At 38.8% G+C, this 24153-nt stretch overlaps 3 protein-coding genes across 4 annotated transcripts in view; all 3 read left to right on the top strand.

The window, feature by feature from the left end:
- The window catches only part of pdia3 (protein disulfide isomerase family A, member 3), a 9861-nt gene extending 5876 nt beyond the window's left edge, over positions 1-3985 (top strand). Inside the window, exons 9-13 of the mRNA XM_046037804.1 lie at positions 1025-1133; positions 1757-1885; positions 2321-2400; positions 2960-3017; positions 3103-3985. Of these exons, the coding sequence (XP_045893760.1) occupies positions 1025-1133; positions 1757-1885; positions 2321-2400; positions 2960-3017; positions 3103-3225 (499 nt within the window). The 3' untranslated portion in view covers positions 3226-3985. The remainder of the gene's footprint in view (positions 1-1024; positions 1134-1756; positions 1886-2320; positions 2401-2959; positions 3018-3102) is intronic.
- Positions 3986-4541: 556 nt separating this feature from the next.
- isg20 (interferon stimulated exonuclease gene) lies at positions 4542-10662 on the top strand. Its single transcript, XM_046037825.1, has 4 exons — positions 4542-4679; positions 5712-6392; positions 6876-7076; positions 9629-10662. Exons 2-4 carry the CDS (start codon positions 5742-5744, stop codon positions 9827-9829), a joined length of 1053 nt encoding a protein of 350 aa, XP_045893781.1. The 5' UTR covers positions 4542-4679; positions 5712-5741; the 3' UTR covers positions 9830-10662.
- A 664-nt stretch (positions 10663-11326) lies between these two features.
- Positions 11327-23499, top strand: rlbp1b (retinaldehyde binding protein 1b). 2 transcript variants are annotated; one of them, XM_046037829.1, is made up of 8 exons: positions 11327-11588; positions 17115-17154; positions 18995-19123; positions 19806-20010; positions 20414-20592; positions 20803-20961; positions 21476-21586; positions 22126-23499. In XM_046037829.1, the coding sequence occupies exons 2-8, from the start codon at positions 17143-17145 to the stop codon at positions 22252-22254; spliced, it is 924 nt and encodes a 307-aa protein (XP_045893785.1). In that variant the 5' UTR covers positions 11327-11588; positions 17115-17142; the 3' UTR covers positions 22255-23499. The 2 variants fall into 2 exon arrangements, with proteins under 2 accessions (XP_045893785.1, XP_045893786.1); XM_046037830.1 differs by lacking the exon at positions 11327-11588 and adding an exon at positions 15836-15925.
- Positions 23500-24153: the final 654 nt, after the last annotated feature.

Consider the following 24153-nt stretch of genomic DNA (forward strand, 5'->3'; position numbering starts at 1 on the left):
TTTTTTTTTTTCCCCCCCCCCCCCCCCCCCCCCCCCCCAAAAAAATTATGTGACACGCAACTCAAGTGATTCTCAGGTTTATTACAACACAGTCCACACTCCATCCTGATAAATGTTTAAATGTGCCATAATAACAATTTGAGTTTGAAGTTATCAGCAACTGAAGCAGGAAGACTAAATTAGATTTTTTGGTGATGTTGCAGTAACGTGAGTTTATACAGGTTTAATCGGAATCAGAAAAACTGATTGATCCCAGAGGGGAAATTCTTGACATTTAAGATGCTCCGTTGCTATAGTGGTCAACTGATGTGTCTTTCAATGGCAGATGCCTTTTTATTTAGAGAGCAGAACAGCCGATGGCTGAAAAATAATGCCGATAACGTCATGGTTATCTTAACATGTCTTAGATGGAATTTTTATGAATGAATAAAGTTGAAAAATACATTGGATTATGCTGTAGATTTCAGACTGACTAGTTTAAGGGGGAGTGTGATATAGAAGTGATGTCATTCAACTATATTATTCACTACAGTATGACAATGTATATTTGACGCTAATCAGTAATAGTTTTAGATTAGATCAGCTGTCCTTTTAGGATGGGAGAGGTGTGTTAACATTTAGAAAAGACGAAAGTGACCGAGGAAATTTAGGTAAATGTTCACAGCAGGATGCATGACAGTTACAGTACAGGGTTCGAAATCACCATCTTCAGGCAGAGTGCAGGCATCGGCTAATGCCGTTTTATCTCGTAATGCAGATATCAGCCGACTGATTAATCGTTCTATCATTACAATGCACAATATTCACGTGGTCCCAGACAGGTCTGTAAAAGAGATGAATGCTACTAAATGAACAGAAATACAAGTTACTCATTTACTCAAGTGAAAAGAAATTGTAACGTTAGAGTCTGATAAATGGCTTCTAATCAAAGTCAAAATATAGATGTTGTTGATTCTGCCTGTGTTTTCCCCAAATACTCAGTTTGCCTACTGATTACTTAAACAAGTTATTTTTGTTCTAACAGTCGTGATGGAAAAGCTCTGGAGCGTTTCCTGCAGGACTACTTTGACGGCAAGTTGAAGCGATACCTCAAATCAGAACCCATCCCAGAAAATAACGACGGACCTGTCAAGGTGAGATAAAAATAACTGAAGTTATATAGGACCTTTTCAAAGACAACGTTACAAAGTGCTTTATAATAAAAACACAAAGTCTGTAATATCCAAAAACACAAGATAAAATAATTGAAATTACAACAGATGCCATCAGTTAAGAAAAAGATAAAAGGGAGGTTTAAGAAGAGAGGACATGCAACGTCGGGAGGATTCTTAATTTCTACTTAATATGTGCTGTGTAGTGGTGTTTGCAATTGTTTGTTTGTTCTAAATGTGAACTACTAAGACTTGTTCATTTTTAAGGAATATGAAAATATGCACAAATGCTGATTCTGCAATACAGCCAGACCTTGAATACGCTCTCAGGTGTACCTTATAACACCCTATAAACATCTACTGTAGCTCATACTACTTGGAGTTAAACGACTCTCAAATTAAAGTCTGAATCAAAAAGAGTGTTTTAATAATGCAGGTTACTGATCATAAGCTCGTAAATGAGTTGTGAAAATTAAAACGGGCGGTCAAAGCAATGTATCGCGCTCATGACTTAAAATACCATCTTGAGAAATACCCAAAATTAGGAAACAGCTACTCATGAATCCGTAATGGGTAAACTTGCAACGTCCGTCATTTGTATTCAGGTTGTAGTGGCTGAGAACTTCGACTCCATCGTCAATGACGACAGCAAAGACGTGCTGATCGAGTTCTACGCTCCGTGGTGTGGACACTGCAAGAACCTGGAGCCCAAATTCAACGAGCTGGGAGAGAAGGTGAGAGAACGGACTCCAAACCTACTGCTACTGCAATATTATCTACCAAATTAAGATGATACTTTTAAATAAAAGCAGCATTTTAATGACCTTAACTCAAGAATAGCTTGAAGCAAAGTGTTTACATATTAAAAGAAATCACATTAAAGAACATGAACAGCTTGACAGAGAAACTTGAGGTGAAACAGTGGAAGGAACCTGTGGTTGTCCATCAATAATTTCTGTACTTTTGTATGTAAAATAATATAAACGATAGTTGTTATCCCATAGAAACCACTTTATGCTAGTACTATTTTACTAGCATTAAGTAAAAAAGTTTGATTGGTGGTCTGGCTTGCGTTGTCCGACCCAAAAAAAGGACCAGACAAAACTTAGACTCTCTAGAAGTAGAGTGTGAACCTGCATCCAAACGGTTTCTCTCCTCTGCTCTTAAAGCTTGCTGGTGATCCCAACGTCGTCATCGCCAAGATGGATGCCACAGCCAACGACGTGCCATCTCCATATGAAGTTAGCGGGTGAGTCATGAGGCACTACGATAAATATTCAGGCTTCTCTTAAGCCCGAGAAAGCTTTGAAAGTTTGAATTTTAGGAGCAGTATTTTTTTGTTTTTCATTTTATTTTTTTGATGTCACCAAGAGTCAATGAAATTAAGTTAATTAGAGCTAGACCGATGATCAGTATTGGTATCTGTGTTTGTCGGCCGGTAAGAAATGCCAGTAATTTGGAAACGGTGACACCATCACATATTTTGTCTACCAGAAAGAACTGACAACTTTTCAATTGCAAAACGTCCAGCTCTTTAAAAGTAACAAATCTAAGGGATCTGTATCAAGATATTTTTTTTTTTTTGTTATAATTTTCCAAATATTGATATCAGGGGATTTTTGAGGTTGATACTATCAGTCAGGCTGTAAAGTTAATTTTATGTTTTGTGGGTGTGTGGAAGTCATTTTTGGCATCTTGATCACTTTTTTACAGATTTTAAATAAAGGGGTCTGAAGAACTACGCTGTCAGTACAGTAGGACATATTAATGATAGAAATTTATATCATCTCAACCTTTTGCTTTTCCAGTTTCCCCACGTTGTACTTTGCACCCGCTGGACGCAAGACGAGCCCAAAGAAATACGAGGTGAGTTTCGGCTCGAGTCATCGTTTAAAACAATTGAATGTTGTATCCACTCTTCTAATTGCCGTCTCACTGCTTCGTGTTTCAGGGAGGTCGCGAGGTGAGCGACTTCATCTCCTACCTGAAGAGAGAGGCCACCAACCCCTTGGTGATGCAGGAGGAGTCCAAGAAGAAGAAGAAGAAGAAGGACGATGACAAGTCAGAGCTATAAAAGCTCACAACAGGAGGAAGAGGATTGGGGAAATCCATGCAAAGAAAGAACTAAAATCATATCCCACTCTCTTAGTGAACTACCGAATGCTCTGATGCCAAGTCCAAAAGATGCGGCGCTCCCCTTTAGGTCCTCGGCTGCTCTGAGGAAACTGTGGAAGGTGGCGAGGTGGTGGCCAGGGCCTGCCTGATGTTTAAAAACAAAAACAAATTTTTAGGGAAGAAGGGACAGCTTTTGAAAATTGAGATTTTTATTTCCCCTGGTCTGTCTACCACACCGCAGGCTGATACACTTTGACACCAGTCTCCAGTCATGTCGCTTTGGTTTTTGTTGTCGTCGTCACAGGGGATAATGGTAATGGTGAATTCCTTTTTTTTGTTTGTTTTTGTAACATGTCTTTGTTTTTGTACATTTGGAAGGATTATGAAATAAAAAGGCCCACAAAACCAAAATTAACTGTATGATCTCGTTCATGAGTGTAAATGTTCTATCATACTGCCCTGGCAGGGAAAACTGTTGAAAGATTTTTTTTTTCACTCTTTTTTTTCTTGATTAATCATTTGGTGTATATAATGTAAGAAGGGTAATGAATGTCCTTAAGTTGCAGGAGTTATGTTTTTCAAATATCTTGTTTTGTTCTGTTCAAAACCTGAAGATATTAATCATATAATAACATGAAAAGTAGAAGTCCGCACATTAGAAGCTGGACATATCAGTGATTCTTTAACAAATTAAAGCATTATTCAGTTATTTTAAAAAATGTGAAATTTTTTGGGGGGGTCAATTTAATCAATAACAATTTTAGCACTTGTCATAAAATGGGCTGTAACGGATGTAAAAATTGTATTTATTGTATTTTGGTCTGCAGCTAATGGCACAAACTGTTTGGGGTTAAGGGTGGGGGTGGGGGGTGGGGGGGATGCTATTACAACATCACTGATTGTCCACAGTGTTAAATTTATTGTCACTTAGGTACAGTAAAGACTATTTCTGCAACATTAATTGCTAAAAAAAAAAAAGTATTTATCAGAATGTAACATTAAGTAAATTTAGTCAAACTTGAAGATGAAATGTTTAAATTGGCATTATATGTAATGTCATTTTATTGTATTATGGCTTTTTGGTGAAAAGTGCTGCTGAGTCGCACAGCACAATTATATTGCTTTGTTTATGAACGCACCAAACCTCAGGGATTTTTTTTTTTTTACAGCGTTGTTTAGATCTCTCTAAAAACCGGTTTTACTTGTTCGTGTCCGTTGCCAAAATCTGAAATGGTTGAAATGTACTGATGAAACGTAATGATATTGGAATAGCGCCTCCAACCAGTAGGCGGCGACATTTGGTTGTTTGACCGCTTCCTATTAAAGAACAAACGAGGAAGAGAGAGCGCCAATCAGAAGGCGAGAAGACACGACTTGTTCAGGCATGTTCACGCTTTACACGTGTTGGAGAAGGTGATGTAGAAAACATTTTAAACCTTTTTTGTCGTTATGATCTCTTGTGTTTTTACCGTTAACACCATTATATCTCATATTATTCTACCGTGATAGTTTTCTGAGGAATGAATGTTTAATGTCTTAGTTTCACGTGGCTCTCTTCGACTAGCTAGCTAAATGTCGGTTGGTGATCCAATACGCAACGCCGAACTCCATAGACATATCTGGAAGTTATAGTTGGCCTTTGCTACCGACTAAGTTAAACACTAACGTTACATAAAAGTTTCCCTTTATGTGAGCCCTTAGGCCAGTGGTCAATGCGGTTTAATTATAATTCACCAATCAAGTATTTGTAAACAAATATAAGCTTTTTATAACGATCACACGCTGTCGACGAGGCAGGCAACCATGTTTGCTTTGAACGAGAATTTCCCAAGAGAAGTCCTAAAATGAGAATTTGGTGGATCGTAACGTTACATACCAGCTATACTAACTTAGACTTACAGTATGCTGGATTTACCACTGAAGTCTAACAGTTCATTTGCCTACAATGAAACCTGAAGGTAGTTTGGTGGTACTGTCTACGACTGAACTAGGGAATTATCTTACGCGGAACAAAGTCCATCTGACATTTCTTAGATTTTACAAGTTAACTTTATTAAATAACTATTAATTAGCTAATTCGACTGTAAAACTCATTAAGCAAACAACATAGTCACAGAGTTGGTGTGTTGCTGTCAATCACCTGCCCTCTTCTTAAGATTCTACCTATTGTCAAGTCGATTGTATTGGCCAAATGTGGTGTAATTGTTATGTCTGTGTGTGTATAGCATCTTACTTACTTTTTTGGTATGTTGCCCTCACATTACATGTAAGATAAGAACCAAGGTTATGCAACAGGTGCAGTGACAAAAGGCATAATACAACCTTTTTTTCCACAGAGCAAATGTAGATTTACACACACAAAGCAAACAATTCTTGATTAGTAATGATAACCTGCTGAATGTCTGTCCTAATTAAAATCGTGTGTTTTTGTGTTTATTTCATCAGAAATGACTGCAGGGCCAGAATTGTTAGTTGATGATGACACAGCCATCAAAAAGGAATAAAGCCACCTCGTGGGGGCTTCTCAGCAACTACAGATATTGTGCAAAAAAAGCCATAATGCTTCACAGTATGGAGAACGCAAGAACCAGGAAGAAACACCAGCAGAAGATAATCATCGCCAACATGAAGAGGAAAAGAACTGACAGCCACAACAAACCACTGGATATAAATAAACTGGTCAAAAAAACGAATTTGAGCGAAGCAGAACAAGAAAGTCAAAACACTCTGAACTCTCAAAACAAAAACTCTGATGTATCTAAACCTGGACTCTCTGAGTCTAAAGCTTCAGACCACCACAGTTTAGTCACAGCCCTCAGAGACAGCTGGGAGGTAGACAGTGGTTTCTCCTCCGAGGTGAGTCCTCCGGCCAGTGGTCGGAGTTCACCGTGTCTCAGCTCATGCCGGACCACAGTGGTGGCGTTGGACTGTGAGATGGTGGGGACGGGGCCAGGAGGTCGCTGCAGCGAGCTGGCACGCTGCAGCATCCTGGACTATCATGGCAACATACTGTATGATAAATATGTCCAACCCTGTCAGGCCGTCACAGACTACAGGACTCGCTGGAGTGGTATCAGGAGGCATCACCTGCACAACGCCATCTCATTCACTCAGGCCAGGGAAGAGGTGAGCTTTATTTTTGGATCTGAGGTCCACTGATTGATGCTTTTACTAAGTGTGCAATGAATAAGTCAGCGTAGCCAATGAGTATAAATGGATAACTTCTAATGTTGGGTGAAGTCAGTTTATTTATTGAATAACTCAACAGATTAATAAAAACAGCATGTAGAGTATAGCAAGCAACATAGCAGGTATGTCAAAATGTGAGGTATTGTCAAAGGAAAAACTGAAGCTGTAGTGCAGGTTAAACCAGTAGCCATGAAAGTACAAATCCAGCTCCTCCCCAGGAGGTGACAAGGACATATTGGCTGTGTTCAAGAGAACTTATGTGTTGCCTCTACATCTTAAATCATTCATAAGGCTCCGTTGTATACAAGTGGATTGAAATGTCAAGCTAGTCAGACTTCTCCAGTTTAAACCCAGCCCAGCTGACACTCCAAATTATGTACGTTTGTCCTCTTCTGCACTTGCATGGCTTCGTTCCTGTAGATCATCAGTATACTTGAGGGCAAAGTGGTGGTCGGCCACTCCATCTACAACGATTTTGAGGCATTGGATGTTATACATCCAGGTCACATGGTCAGGGACACCTGTACGACACGTCTCCTCAGCCGGTTGGCCGGTTTCCCCCGTGAACGCTGCCCCTCCCTCAAAATCTTGGCCAGTAAGCTGCTGAACAGGAGGATACAGGTGAGGCTTCAATAGTGTCAGGACCATTTTCAGACTTCATACACTGTAAATATGTGACTTTTTTTCCACAAGACATGAAGAAAAAAATTTGTGTATCCCTATATTATGTCAAATATTATATGCTGATAATAATTTCATTGATACTGCTAAAAGGTATCTCAGGTGTGCATTGTATTGCCTACTTGAACTGTTGATTGGTTCTCACATGCTCTCATACAATTCTGTTGTTTTGCTGACGTATTTACCTTATTCTTAACAGTAACGAACCAAAACAGGCTTTGTGCAGTGTGTCAAAGAGCTTTATAAGAGAAATATGTAACAAGTAACACAACATATGTTGTACAAAACAAACAGCAGGGACCCTGGATTTATTCAGTCAACTATTTTCCACTGACTGCAGTCTCAGTAGACCAGAAAAAGCTTTTGTGTCAAGTTATAGACTCATGAACCAGTTGCCCAGCGAGCTATAAGCCCTTATGTCTGCTTTTGTTGAAAGCAGCAAGTGTACACAGCTCCTGCGTGGGTAAAGGAAAAGCATTTAGGAAAATAAAGGAATATGTTAACTGAAAATGAAGAGGGCCACATTGGCATGGCTGGAATCATAGTGATAATAATCAATAATAGATATATTGGTGTCAGCACACGTGGGATGATAAGTAATAATGAATCACAAGACAGAAAAACAAAAGCCTTGTGTGATGTAATTTAGAAAGCACCACTATGAAGTTTGTCCACCAGAGAGCACTGTCTAGTTTGTTTTTCAACTGTGAAATGCCCTGCTCAGTATTTATCTTGGTCACAGTTCTTAAAAAATAACAAGTCCATATCAAGATTTTTGATATATCTGTTTTAAAAAAAGTATTAGCGATTATTGGTCACAGTATTTAAACAAATTTGATTTCCTAATGTATCAGAAATGTCTTCAAAACAAATATTGGCTGATATGTTGTTAGATATGAGTGTTTTGACTCTGATAGTTTGCCGCCTGTTACAGTTGATGATATAGCCTTTCCACAAATACCTGGTTGAGAGCATTGATTACATTATCGATTTAACTTTCATTTTGCAATGTTGGCATTCAAAAATCCATTATTAGTTGGTACACAATTTAAGAAAATTGGAAGACATGGGTCATCAAAAATTCACAATTTTCACCAAACATTCCATGAGTGTCTGATAATTGTTTTCCTTTGATTATAAATATGTGTAACTACATTGTGGTTGGTATACAGGTGCTGGTCATATAGAATTAGAATATCATCAAAAAGTTGATTTATTTCAGTAATTCCATTCAAAAAGTGAAACTTGTATAATGTATACATTCATTCCACACAGACTGATATATTTCAAGTGTTCATTCCTTTTAATTTTAATGATTATAACTGACAACTAATGAAAACCCCAAAATCAGTATCTCAGAAAATTAGAATATTGTGAAAAGGTTCAATATTGAAGACACCTGGTGCCACACTCTAATCAGCTAATTAACTCAAAACACCTGCAAAGGCCTTTAAATGGTCTCTCAGTCTAGTTCTGTAGGATACACAATCATGGGGAAGACTGCTGACTTGACAGCTGTCCAAAAGATGACCACTGACACCTTGCACAAGGAGGGCAAGACAAAAAGGTCATTGCTAAAGAGGCTGGCTGTTCACAGAGCTCTGTGTCCAAGCACACTAATAGAGAGGCGAAGGGAAGGAAAAGATGGATAACCGCACCCTGGAGAGGATTGTGAAACAAAACCCATTCAAAAATGTGGGGGAGATTCACAAAGAGTGGACTGCAGCTGGAGTCAGTGCTTCAAGAACCACCACACACAGACCTATGCAAGACATGGGTTTCAGCTGTCACATTCCTTGTGTCAAGCCACTCTTGAACAAGACACAGCGTCAGAAGCGTCTCGCCTGGGCTAAAGACAAAAAGGACTGGACTGCTGCTGATTGGTCCAAAGTTATGTTCTCTGATGAAAGTAAATTTTGCATTTCCTTTGGAAATCAAGGTCCCAGAGTCTGAAGGAAGAGCGGAGAGGCACAGAATCCAGACCCAACAATGCAGAAGAACTGAAGGCCACTATCAGAGCAACCTGGGCTCTCATAACACCTGAGTAGTGCCACAGACTGATCGACTCCATGCCACACCGCATTGCTGCAGTAATTCAGGCAAAAGGAGCCCCAACTAAGTGTTGAGTGCTGTACATGCTCATGCTTTTCATGGTCATACTTTTCAGTTGGCCAACATTTCGAAAAATCCTTTTTTTGTATTGATCTTAAGTAATATTCTAATTTACGGAGATACTGAATTTGGGATTTTCATTTGTTGTCAGTTTTAATCATCACAATTAAATGAAATAAACATTTGAAATATATCAGTCTGTGTGGAATGAATGAATATAATATCCAAGTTTCACTTTGAATGGAATTACTGAAATAAATCAACTTTTTGATGATATTCTAATTATATGACCAGCACCTGTATTTAAAGTCTGCTTCCAGTAAGAATGCAGTTTACTTTGTTGTTAACTATGCTCACCGTGTCTGCATTTCCCTGCCCAGGTGGGGAGGAGAGGTCACTGTTCGGTTGAGGACGCTCAGGCTGCCCTTGACCTCTACAAGCTGGTGGAGGGCGAGTGGGAGCAGGAGCTGCACAACAAGCTGAGGGACGACGACGCACCACACGAGCCAAGCTTCGCCTCCTCAAACCACTACATGCAGGATGAGTACTGGCCAGATGATGTCATAGCTGACAGCCAGTGAGAGGAGTGAGTATTCATGGCATGTGTCACAATAAGTGACAAATACCTCAGTGACAATATACAGCCATCAGAGCAGGTTCAGATAACTATGAATTATGTGAATGAAAATCTTCTTGAAAGTATATCAAGTCTGGAAAAGTAATTTAAAAATTAAATGCAAAATGGGTCACGGTGACAAGATGATTTTGCATTGTCTCATATGAGGAGAAGATCTGTATCACTTTGGAGAAAATAACTTGATTGCTTGAATGAAAACACTAACTTATTATTTTTAAACATGTGTGGCATTCCTAACAGCGTATTTGTTGCTGTGATACCAGATATTTGCCTGCACAGAAATAGTTATCGAGTTAGTTGTTGCAGATTTGTTGTTTACAGCATGAGTGTTAGTGCTCTAAAATTTTGGGTTATTAACTTATATGATGGTTCTCGACCAGTATCTGCTCTTATTTGAAAGGTAAAATGTAACTTTTTATTGGGCATTAGGCTGATCTTAGACCACAGATATGGGTATTTTGGGAAACACAACTGTATTTTTCACTTGAGTTTGTTTCTTTAATATATCTCTGTTCACATGAGAACATGAAAATGCAAAAGTGGCTGCTATGAGCGTGCTCAAAAGCGGCATATGTTGCAGCTTTTAAAATGTTTTTCACTGTCTACAGGGCAAAAGACTAAGCAAGTTTAAACTGTTGCAATTACCTCCATGTACCTGTGGCCTTAAGTGTTTTCTATTGTAACAGTTGTGTGTTATATTGCAATGGTTATATCATTACCTCTCATTGTAAGCTGCTCTTAAATGTTCGAATAAAATGGCATCATGTTAAAATGAAATTATCCCTTTGTTTGCTTTCAATGAGTGAAAAGTGAAACATGTTAATGTTTCTCCTTTTTTAGTCTCTTTAAAAGTGTTGTGTGCTGGTTTAACTTCAGTTTACCAATGTTCACGAATCGCATTAGTTTGTGGTGTAGTGCTCATATGATGCATCGAACTATACAGGAAATCCTCTGCTTGGCTCTGAGCTTCAATCTTTTGTACAAAAAATGTAAATGTTTAGTTGATTTCCTCACTGGGTGTAAAAAGATAACTACGTTTTTTAGACATGACAGGTACATGATTCAGACTGTAGGTTTTGTTTATTTCCCCCTGTATGGATAGCACTGCAATAATTATAAATTGGTCAATGTTTAAAGCAGCTATATTTTTATAATGGGCTTAAATGAGTATTTGTAAGTGAAATATGTTGCTTGTAGTGATAATCCAACAGAAAATTATCACCCAACTCTTCTGTAACCCCTCAGCTCTACAGAGCTCATTGTTTTGGTTTCCAGCAACTTTTACTGTTTGTCATAACACTCATCATATTTTGAGTTATATTAGTGTTTCTTTCAGCCACAGCAGGCAGCTGTTGTCAATGAAAAAGCAGCGAACTGTCCCTGTACACTACCCAGCAGGCAGACACCGTTATCAAGTAGCTGGTGAATATAGTGGAGCATTTAGCAGCTAAAGAGCCATATTATTCCTCAAGTCTCAATCTTCTTTCCTGGCGTTGTCTCGTTTAGCTCGGTCGTCTCCACTTGGCTCTGTTGTGGACGTCCTACGGGTTGAGGTTCGTGGCGCGCATATCCTCGCTGATGTTGTCCATCCACTGCTTCTTAGGTCTTCCACGCGGTCGGCGGCCTCCTGGGTCTAAGCGGAGGGCTGTTCTTGGGACCACATGTCTCAATAATGGAATGTAAATATTGGACTCATTCAACAGGTGAACACAAACATGACTCAGAATTAGTTATAATGTTGGTCTGAATCTGGTGGATCTGTAAATAGGCTGTTACTGTTTAACAACTTCGACAAATTGTGTTTGCAGCTTCTGCTGTCCCCAAGAGGACAAAAGAAAGTTGAATGTTTTATTTGAAAAACCAAATTTGCATTTAATGATTAATAAATTTGAAGTTTCTACACAGAAAGCACAAATTGTATCATTATGTGTCTTTTAAATTTGGGAACTACAGATGAGAGACAAATTAAAGGGAAAACCTGAATAAAAGAGTGGAGAAACATCAAATGCTTCTGTGCTCCAGAGCTCATTGAATGGTTTGTATGAAAATAATGTGACTAAAATGCTAAGGCCCTTACAGCCACCACCATGACCAAGCATCAAATTATAGTAAATAATCTATTTAGCGATGTCTATGAGTAATGCTATATCCATTTGTTTAGGTCTGGCTATATTTGTTTGTTTTTCTTTCTATCTGCAGTACTCAGATCTCTGTTGAAAAAGAGATCTAGATCTCTATGAGATGCCCTAATTAAATAAAGGTTGTATTTATACATGAGGGAATATCTTGTGGAGGATGGTGTTCATCCCTCTAATAGAGTTCCACAGACTTGGCAAGGAGCACTGAAGCTGTTCTGGAGGCTCGTGGTGGCCTGAACCCATACTAAGGCACATCATGTTTTTTTCTTGCATTCATCACCCATCTGGATGTATTTATGTGTATTCTTATATATTTTTTTACTTCTGTGGGATTGGATAATTACGTTAAGGGTTGTGCCACTTAATCCAGATCACCATTAACAGCAGCATTGTTAGCAGCAGTAGCATTATTGGATAAAACCCCGGCTCTGTAAGCTTAACAGTTTTAGGGTCATCCAGACCAGCTAGACTCTCTCACAAACTCTGGATCAGGATGTGAAATCATCTAATGGCACCATCTCCAAATAGGTTACAAAATCCACTGCGTTAACAATGGGCTGACCCAAAAAAGCAAAGGGGGACGACATGGAGTCAAACAGGAGCACCTTTTCATGGCTGTTTTTCTTCTCTCCCAGCATTCCCAATTAAATCCCTGTGACTGAAATTCTTACACCCATGTGAACCGTTGAGCGGAAATGCTGCACAGCTTTAAGTTCTTGTTTTGCATTAGTTTGCACTTGAGTGTGACACTAGATTATGATGCATTGTAGTATATCATTTCACTTGTATTAACTAAACATGAAACACAGTGAGCTACAGGTACAGCTGTACATTTTGAAATGCTCCATGGCTCTCTTAATGGCTTTGTCCTTGTGTCATAGAGGCTTTCTTTCGCACTCAAACCCATGAACACACACACACACATCTAAAGCCTGAACTTGGCCCCATAGCTCAGGCTATATGGAGAGAACAGTGAGCAGCATTGTTGGCCCAATCCATCTAATTTTGTTCCCCAAATCGCGTTATTGAGCAGATCAGGCCTGAATTAGCAGATTACTAGTCGGCTGCCTGCTCCTTCATCATTGCATCAGGAGGAAAACGTGTGTTGGTGACGTTAGCGCTGCAAGGGTCAGAGAGAGGAAAATGGCCAACTTCCAAACATTAACCACACAAAAGAACAACCGGCTACGGCGATGTGTCCACAAACTGGTGAATGTACAGAAACCCACCTGGAGAGGCAAGTAAAGAGGAAAACAGGGCCTCACATCCAGGACAAATGATGTATGTTTACAGAAGTTAGGAGGTAATTGGGTGAAAACCTTTTTATTTTTTTTATCAACTTCTAAAATCAGAGCCATTATGATGGCTTGGGAGTTTGGCATGCTGGTCATGGGTTGTGGCATCCCCAGTACAGATCAAGTTGGGGAACTTTGTTACAAATGATTGAAAAACGCAGAATCGCATTAATTTGGGCCTGAAATGTGCTATGCTAATGGAGGGCTAATTCTCTGGTTCTCTTGCATACTAAATAATTATTGTGTTTTGTGTTAACTGTTTTGGTACATAGAAGGGTTGTTTAAATATACAGTATAGAAACCCAAAGCAAAGGACAATTTTTTAAATATGCAGCCACCACCATAATCAACTTAGACAATGCGGATGGACAAAAATGTGTGTAGGTTTTTCCTGTTCCTCTCTATAAATAATTTTATATAGGATTTAATGACAAGAATATGTTTAGGTGATCAGTGTCACCTGAACACCATGATTGCAGGATGTGTTGGAGGATTACTCAGTAAATTGATGAGTGCAAAGGCGTATTTGAACTAAGAATGGATAGACACTACAGATGAAACAACAGGAAATAAGTGGGTCCTCACCTTGTATACATAGATACCCATAAGTCTAATTTAAGACCCTGCTAAAGTTTCCACTGCTGGATTCTTAAAATGTTGTAGACTTAACCCTGAGGGAGCAGAAGAAACAATTACTATAATTAAAGTATCCTGTTGTATTTACTCTTTGTTAATTTGTTTTCATGCACATCTCTCTTTCGCTCAATTATTTGAGATTAAACTAGAGATTTTTACTCCACCTCGCTTAGTTTCGATTATTCATGAAGCCTGACTACATGTGTGTCTGATTAGATAAAGTGCTCACAGTACTGATCACATTATATAAACCTTTACTTTCGGCTCCTAACGCTCGCAATAGCACATACTTCACACAACCGCACAGCTATCAAGGTGACTGGCATGTTCACAGTGTAATTATGTTCTGTGTGCTGAGATATAATGTGTATGTAAGAACTAATCTGATCACAGCGAACTGTGTATAGTTTAGGTCCATTACTGATATGAATGCGCCCACGTCTAAATCCAAATCCTCGTGGCGAGGGTGGTGGTGGGCTTGTGTGTATGTTTATATCTCTCATAGTTTATGCAAACATGAGAGATGTGTATTAAATTTTAAAGCTTTCCTCCTCAGTTAGAATAATGGATTTCTAGTTTTAAAGAAATTTGTGAGACGTCCAACAGAAAACTTTTCTGACACCTTTTTATTTTTTTGTAATAACATATTTTTAGGGAATATTCGGTAAACTGCCAAATTGCTGCTTTTTTGTTGCTTTGTCTCTTTTGCTTTGCTTTTTTCCGACTGTTGTGTTTTTCTTGATTTTAATTATCTTCACCAGTTGCAACTAATGATTACAGTCAATATTCAATTTGATGTCACCAAATTGCTTGTTTTGATCGACCAATAGTTCAAAAAAGGCAGCAAATTGTTTTTGCTTGAAAGACTGCAACAATGAATTGATTTTCAAATAGTTGCTGATTAGTTTTCTGACAATCGATTTATTGACCTGTTGCGGAATGAATTTAAGCCTGTTCATGTTGCAAAACTAGAACAATGGACCAAACCTGATGGCAGCTACAGACAGAAATATGCATAACTAACAGAAATATGCAAGACTTCTCTCACTCTGAACTAAAACGGGCTTGATAGTCAATACATTTAACCATATCAGTTGAAAGTTTATGGATAGTGGATGTTACATGTAAATATAGTATAAAATGTGTTGTTATGAGGGTACGTTGTTGCCCCTTTTGTTCAGCAGAGGATCTCAAAAACTTTTCCATTGAATCTGGATTAGATTTATTTATAAGATTTTGCTGCTGCTGATCTAAGTGATGCATATTGATTTTAGTCCCATATAGAGACAGATACTATTTATAAACCCCAGCCCTTTGTTTGTAGAGTAAAGAAATCCATTAATTAAAGAAAGTGATTCTTGCCAGAAGGTTATATCTATTGCCAGAGATAATATTGCTGCTGTGTCTGCCAAATGCGTCTGCCAAATGAGTGAAATGAGTAAATGCTGCTGGTCCCATAAGAAATGTTCCAACATTAGAACCCAACTGAAATCCCATTCAACATCACGCCTCTAAACATCTAAAAAAAACAAACCCATCTGAATACAGGCTCCCCTCTCTTCTCTGCCGAGTGTGATCACGTTGCTGAAATCAAACTGGGAATCAGCAGTCACAATGGTCACTTTTCACTCCATCCAAGTCTCCATGGAACGCAATTAAATCCCTTCCCTTTAAACCACCTCTTACCTAAAGTGTGTGCTCAAAATTACATCATCCAAAATGTGCACTGGCCCTGCCTTGCATCATGGGAGCGCCTCCACCATTGGCCTAACACCCTCACCATCACTTCCTCCCCTCCTGCCCCTTCTTCTCACCCTTTGTCACTTTATGCTGATTGAATAGAAAAAGCAATCTGTCGGATGTAATCTGGTGTGACGCCACTAATCCCAACGCTACAAATCATAGGTCCCGGCCCTCTTGCTCCCCACAGACCCCTGCGACTCCCTTCCGGCAACTTCACAACTGCCTCAGGTAAGACCCGGCCTCCTCTCACTGATGTGCTACTTCACACTCTTTTCTTTCAAAGATTTTGTACAGCTCTGCAGCTTTTCTAGGTCCCTCTGTAGTTGAACTGTACATTGATGTTCTCTTATGAAGTGGCATGAAATACAAAATTTGGATATTTGGCCTTGGACTCCCAAGCAAAATTTCCTTCTTGTATTTTGACATATTTGAATCTAATTAAGTGAAGACTGTTCATATCTTGCTCAGTAGGTGCATCAAAGGGACTAATACCACTGGCAAGGTTCAGAGCTGCTTTACCACTTTGACCAACAACTCCCAAAATGCAAGTGCTCATAGTGCTGCAGCTTTCTATTGAAGGGAATATATTATGTTACAATACAAAGATATCCGTCAATATGATGCAGTGGTCTAGAGACACAGTGTAGCAGGTGGAACATATTTTTGTATCTTTAAACCTCTGCATGCAAAATTTCAATGTGTGGGAAACTGATTAACTTATATTCATTGTAAAGAAATGGAGTAGCAATTAATTTGAGTTTGTCACTCAATTTAAGTGGGAAGTATTCTAAATTAAATTAGAGCTATTAATTTTGGTCTATAAAATGCTAGTTTATTGTAATAAAAATATTTAAAGCCAAAGGTTTTGTCTTCAAATTGCTTGTTTTGTTTGACCTATTACCTAAAAACCAAAGATATTAATTTTACTGTCACATATCTGGACAAATGAGAGGCTGGAGCTAGGTTGTGTTTTGTATTTTTACTTGATAATAGGTTATCAAAATAGAAACAAACAAACTTTGAGAAAAAGAAGTTTTAAATACTTTAAATGTCCATTTGGGAGATTTAAGGGATCATTCAGGTTCAAGTTGTTGTACACTGATTTTACCAATAATACAAACTGAATTTCTGCACATTCATGATTATACAGAATTAAACAACATGAGTTTAAGCCTTTATAACATATGTGAGCCTGTTGATTATGAAACCAAAAGACTGTCGACTTTAAATCTCCTGACAAATCATCCAGGAATGGGCAAGTGCTAAATATAGCCGGATCAAGGTACCCTGTGATAGCAGAGAGGGTGGGATGAAGGGGGATTATTGTGGAATACAGTGTGTGAATTGTTTTTTTGTTTTTTTTACTGAGTCTCATGTGAGACCCATGTCAAATTCCCTTTTGTTTTCTTCCACACAGTACAAAGCTGATACAAAGAGCAGAAGACATGGCTGTGGTTGTAAGTAGGCCTACTTGCACTTATACTCACTTAAAACTGTGTTGGTCTGATTTTGCCCAAAGAGAACAATTCAATGCTGATATTTTAAATGAATTTCTAAGATATAATAGGGGCGATGAAGGGGTAAAGGCCTGTCATTAATACTCACCTCACACACGAGCCTATTGTTACAGATGCTGTCAACAGCTACAGTAGTCTTAGCTGCTTATCTCTGATCCGTGCTTCAAGTCTACTAGTAGTCCTTACCATGTATTTACAGGGTTTACTGGTCTCATGTGAGTGGGATTAATTAAACACTGAGGCCTATTGATTATGCTCCTGCAAAACTGGTGAACAAGCATTTTGTCATACGTGGATTAGACATTAGCACAACCAAGTCTTGTGAGAGAATTACATTGACATAGGAAGGCATTTAGCGGTTATACAAAGCAAATACAAAGACACTCTATAACACAAGATAACGCATTACAAGCTGAGTCAATGGTATGACATCGTATAGGCTATACTTCCTGCCTCCTAAGTGGGCGTGGTCGCCTCTCCCTTCCACCTTATTTGGAAGTGTTGTGAACGCTGTGTGGATGAATGAAAGCATATTGGGTTGTGCATGCATGATGTTATCGGTAAAAAATATACTTTAATATTACTTAATGACCTATGTGTTGCTGAGACTGGTGTCAAACAAGTTCATTTAAGTTCAGTGTTCATAAGATATGTGGCTTGTGAAAAATGGGTCCAATATTTACTTTGGTGACTATTTGGCAACAGTCGGTCATAATCTGTGCTCATGTTCACTTCTCCCATTGGAGTGAGTAGACTCAGGAGGACCCACTGCTAGTTTCCTAAAGGTTGTTGGGTGCAGGAGTTTTCTGTCAGCCATCAAAACACCTGCTGTGCAATCATTAATTGGCCTGTGTCGCAGCAGACATTTTGACCAGTCATTGCAGGAAAGGCACAGTTGTAACTAATAACAACATAACATTAACAATGGATCTATTTAATTTAAGTGTGCCACTAAACCACTGCCAGTGAGTGAGCATCCACAATACCAGGGCCCTGGATCTGGCAGAACTAAATGGAATGCATCCATTATTAATTATATCAATAACACCTGAGCTTTTCCTGTTATCATAAATTGTCTGTTGCTGAAAGGTTTAAACCCAATAGAGAGTACAGACAATTATCTGCAATATGTGATTCAATGCTGCTTTATTCTTCACTTCAATTATCTGTTAGTATAATAAAACCAAAATAGTTTGGGCCCTAACAACCATTTCCCACTACTTACTATGAATTATTTATAGTTGAAATTTGTAGGGCTGGGTATCAAGCATCAGTGCTTTTTGGTATCAACTTATGTTGGAAACAAATGTCAAAGGTCAGATTTGTGGTCTGATCTATTCATTAATCTGATCATTTTGCCAATCTTAGACTTTATCAATGCAAAGTTCTTACATGGTTGCTTGGGTTTGGACAACATTCAACATTAAAGATCTTTGGCCTCTTTTGTTAAATAAAAGTTTTTGTACAAAACGTGTTTATAGATTAGAAAGTATTAAGTATCTGTACTGAAAATCAGGTATTGAATAGACTAGAATTAAAAACAATTTTACAAGATACCAAAGCTTTGTAGCTTGAAAGCTCAGTTAACATGGTTAACGTTAGCAGACACAGTGGCCCTATGTGATACATCAACTGGTGCACAAATACTGTACTACAGAATACTAGTGTTAGCCACAAGGTAATCAATGTCCTGCCATCCCTTAGATCTGTAAGTGAGCAACCAAGCTGTACTGTATGTTTGTGTCTGCTGGTCCTAGTATGACCACACCTGTCTTTTCAGAGTGGAACTTACCGTATGGTGTCGGAGGAGGAGCAGGCTCTCAGGTCCAAGCTGGAACGTCTTACCGTCAAGGATCACGGGCCAGTGTTTGGACCCTGCGCCAGCCTGCCAGACCACACTAAGCAGAAGGTAGCCAGACATGTTCTTACATTACCAAGTCAGAAAAATCAGGACACAAAACATAGTTATGTTTAAGAGTCAAATCATAATATTACAGTATTTTATTAATGATGTTACTACATGTGACTATAGGATGAATACAGGAATTAAGTTCATTGTCTTTTTTTTCTAAGAGAGGGATGATTTTATCGTTCTGTATCAGTAGAGACAGGCAGCGAGTGCCTGGCTATGCTCATATAACCCACCTGTAGTGCTATAGCACAACAAAATAATGCTGCCCAAATGTTCCCCAAAAGAATGCACTAAAACATGGCAAAGACAACAGCAGACTCGGAGGGTAGAAAGGTGCCTAGGCTAGCTGTCTAGCATGCTTTGTTAGCTAACCAAGTTAGATCTCACATCAGCTGCAGCTCCCACCTAGGAAAGCAAGGATAACACACTAAGTTAGCAGGCAAATTTGGTTAGGGCGAACTTGAGTTGTTCGCATAGAAAATGCTTACATGAAAGCAAGGTGGGACTGACAGACTGATTGTCAAACAGTAGTCCTATGTGCTTTACAGCAATCCCCATACATTCTTACAATCCATCATTCACTGACAACATTGATAAACATAACTTTTAATTTATTTAAACTGTTTAAAACCAAAGCTATTCAAACTGTAAGGTAACGGTTTGGTCTTGCTCCTTACAGGCCAAGGATGAGCTGAATGAGACAGATGAGAAGCGGGCAGAGGCAGTGAAAGAGCTGCGAGCAATGATTAAGGAGAAGGCGGATGGAGGTGATGAAATAGCTAAGGGGGTGCAGGAAACGTTTGGGGAGAAACCGGACAGTTTGCTGGTCCGCTTCATCCGTGCCAGGAAGTATGACATGCCCAGAGCCTTCGAGCTTATGAAGGGTAACTCCTAATTATATATTCTACATAATAGAAAACAATAATGAACATGCTAATCTGACACATACTGCTCCATAGTTCTTCAACAATAGCTAATTTTGGTTTTCGAGGCATATGTTTTTGCATTGACAAAATATGTCAAAATTTACAACTGATCATTTTCATGCAAAAACTGTGCAGTGATTAGTGTTTCCACCACATATTTGAAATTGTCACTGTGAAAAAAGCCTTTCTAACAGTATTTAGATCCTCATGGGACACCTAAACTCTCCACTGAGTTCCATAGTTGCCAGAAGGACCTCTATCATTTTGGCAATGGATGACATGACCAGTAATTACTGATACCAAAAACGGCAAATTTACAGCCTGGTGTGACCCTAAAATCTGTTCTTGTGTTCCCACCAAGGCTACGTGCGTTTCAGGAAGAATTACCCTGAGCTGTTCGAGAATCTGACCCCAGAGGCCGTACGCAGTACCATCGAGGCCGGCTACCCTGGCATCCTGCACAGCAGGGACAAATATGGCCGTGTGGTTCTGCTCTTCAACATTGAGAACTGGGACTATGAGGAGATCACCTTTGATGAGGTAAGTGAGTGGTTCTGGGTGACCACATATCCCACAGTGCACCTAGAAAAGCATATTTCCAAACTCACTTTTCATTTATATGGGTAAAGGAGTTCTGATGTTGTCATAATTATTTTTCACATCACCCCATTTTGCTCAAACATTAACAGAAGAAAAAAAACATGTTATTACAAATAAGCAAGATTCAAATCAATAAATGTGTGTGTTCAGATCTTGCGTGCCTACTGTGTGATTCTGGAGAAGCTGCTGGAGAACGAGGAGACTCAGATCAATGGGTTCTGCATCATTGAGAACTTCAAGGGCTTCACTATGCAGCAGGCATCAGGAATCAAACCCACTGAGCTCAAGAAGATGGTGGACATGTTGCAGGTGGGAAAATCTAAACCCATGTTTTAGATTGGTCTATTACTACTGGCAGATTAAAGGGTGGGAGAGATGGATATTCTAGATGTGAACACTGTAGATGAAAAGTTGGCATTTAAGTTTTCAGATGTCATAAGTTTTTAAATCATACTTTTTACACATTGTAAACTAGATTGCTAGATACTTGAATTAAGTGGAAAATGTGTTTTTGTTTTGTCATTGTTACATTATTCCTCACAGATGACTGTGTAGATTATTCCTTAAGTCTGCTGTGTTGAGATTGGGGAAAAGTGGAAAAAAAATGCTCTTCCATCTCCTACCACACAGGTGCCACTAAGGAAAGCATTTAACATTAACTTTTAACTGTACAAGAAAGAGCTATTCAGTGGTTTCACTGAATAGCAGTGAAATAAGTTTCACTGATCCTTGATGTAAAAAATATTTTGCAGCTGCAAATTAAAGCAGTAGAGAAATATTCAAGGAAAATCTCAGTACCAATTTACCTTTTTTTCCCCACTAGGATTCATTCCCTGCCCGTTTCAAAGCTGTGCACTTCATCCACCAGCCCTGGTACTTCACCACCACCTACAATGTGGTCAAACCACTCATGAAGAGCAAGCTGCTAGAGAGAGTGAGTTAGACAAACATGATTCAATAATAACGATGATGGCCAATATACAGTAGGAGATCCAATCATTAGAGGAAATAGTCCTAACTGAGAGAACACCTCCTGCACTACTAATTTATTGATAAATTGCATATAAAATTACACATATGATTCGAAGTGACATCACATGAAGCTCCCTGGAACTAATTTTTTTTACGATTTCAAGTTGTGAAATAAAATGGTACCAACAGTGAAAGTATACAATAGTTAGTGTCAATTCTTATTGGTAAAGTTTGCTGTGTGCCTGGGACTGGTTTCCTCTGATTTGCAAAGTTGACTGTTGGCTTCTGACTCTAATAATACTCAAATACCCATACAACCCCAAAATGCCACTTGATGCAGTGTTGAAGCAATTGATCTTTATCTGTTTTTCTGACAGTATTTGTTGTTTTTTAAAGACTTCCCACCACATTATTATAGATAACCACTCAAATTAAATTTCCACTTATTTACATGTTGGTTTGTCTCATAAAAGCCTCTAACAACTACTGTCCTTGCTTTAGGTGTTCGTCCACGGAGACGAGCTGGATAACTACTACAAGGAGTTTGATGCTGACATTCTTCCCTCTGAGTTTGATGGAAAAGGTTCTAAGTACGACGGCAAGGCCACAGCAGCCAAGCTGTTCGACTAAACGTCCTCCATCCTTTTGCCAACCAAGCAAAGAGCCATTATATTACAAACCCCACAGGTGGAGGAGACCCATAGCCAAATCTAGCAGTGTGGTTTTAGGAAAAAAGTTATGAATGAAAGTCAAGTGTGTGAGAAGTTCAAGTGATGCTGTTTTGCAGAGGTTCTGACCAAGCAAAGTCCAACAAGAATGAGGGAGTCTAATGATCAGTCAATGAGACCACTCTTTGTTGACACCTTACAATTTTGCATGTTTAGCATTGATGATCTATAGCCATTATAGGACTAGAGGCACTTGCATATTTTCAAGTCTTAGATCATTAATTATGGATGCATACTCCCAGACAAGCACTGACTTCACTTCACACCAGAAGGCCCCTATAGTATGAAAATCAGCCTCCTTAGTCTTAAGACTGGCTTGAAATGAACATTTAGGTGCCTTTATTTTTTTGCCGTATTTTGCTGATTTGACGCTTGGTTGTCGGTGTAGTCAAAGAATCTCCGATATTCAAGATTTCAGTGGTTGCAGGCAAACAGCAATCCTTTCATTACACAAAAATACTAAATTCACTAATATTTTCAATGTCCATAACATCTAAGAGCTTACTGAACGTCACCAAACAAGGAAACATTTTCACAGCAGTACATGCTCACAACAGCTTTACTGGAACTGATCAAAAAATAACGGTGACCAAATGTTGGTTGTGGATTACCTATATTAAGCAGATTTAAAGGCTTTGCAAGTTGATTTTAATGCCAAACTCAAATGAACTAAAGGCAGTGGCTGTCCGGGAGACATGGCGTGGTAGTTAATGGGCAAAAAATGCAAAAGAAACTGTATGATACATTGACCATTCAGATACAGTCTTCTCATGTAATTACATGAATGAAAAATTGATAAAATATTTATTCTAAATACACAGGCTGACCCATGTAATGCCAAATTAGTGTTTACCGCTTGGCTTTGAACAGGAGATTTTCTCTTGCTCATCTCTGTTAAGTCTTGCTTTGTTTGGACCATAGTTCACCCACACAGCTTCATTTGACACTGGCAGGCCCCAGCTTTCTCAGTCTCCACCCTCTGCCCCCGCCCCTTGATGTACAAGGCTGATATTCCAACAAGTGCCTGTCTCTTGTGTGTTTTTTAGATTGTTATTCAATATGAATATTATGACCTATTACCCATTGTGCTACCTGGTGCACCAATAAGAATGTCAATCAATGTACAATAAACTGTATATAAATATAAGTTGTGGTCTTTATGTCAATTTTCAAATCTAAACAAGACCAAGTTACTAGCTGTGCTAGTAGCTAGTACTTAGCAGCCTCTGTGAGGCTGAACTTAGGCACTGTTGAGCTAAATGCTAACATGCTGATGTTAAGCAAGTACGATGTCTACCATGTTTACCATCTTTGATTAGCGTGTTAACATGCAAGCATTTGCTAATTAGCATGTCATTAGTTTTGCAGGTATTTGGTCAAAAACTAAAGCTACACTGAACAAAACTATAAACGCAACACTTTTGTTTGCCCCCATTCATCATTTCTCTCAAATATTGTTCACAAATCTGTCAATATCTGTGTAAGTGAGCACTTCTCATTTTTGAGTGGCCTTTTATTGTGGCCAGCCTAAGGCACACCTGTGCAATACCCATGCTGTCTGATCAGCATCTTGATATGCCACACCTGTGCGGTGGATGGATTTTCTCAGCAAAGGAGAAGTGCTCACTAACACAGACTTGTGAACAATATTTGAGAGAAATAGGTCTTTTGTGTACATAGAGAAAGTATTAGATGTTTGAGTTCAGCTCATGATGAATGGGGGTAAAAACAAAAGTGCTGTATTTGTAATTTTGTTCAGTATATTTATAAAATTTTGACCTGATGATGGCACTGGATGACA

Source organism: Micropterus dolomieu, linkage group LG22, assembly GCF_021292245.1.
Source record: "Micropterus dolomieu isolate WLL.071019.BEF.003 ecotype Adirondacks linkage group LG22, ASM2129224v1, whole genome shotgun sequence".
NCBI classification, from domain to species: Eukaryota; Metazoa; Chordata; class Actinopteri; order Centrarchiformes; family Centrarchidae; genus Micropterus; species Micropterus dolomieu.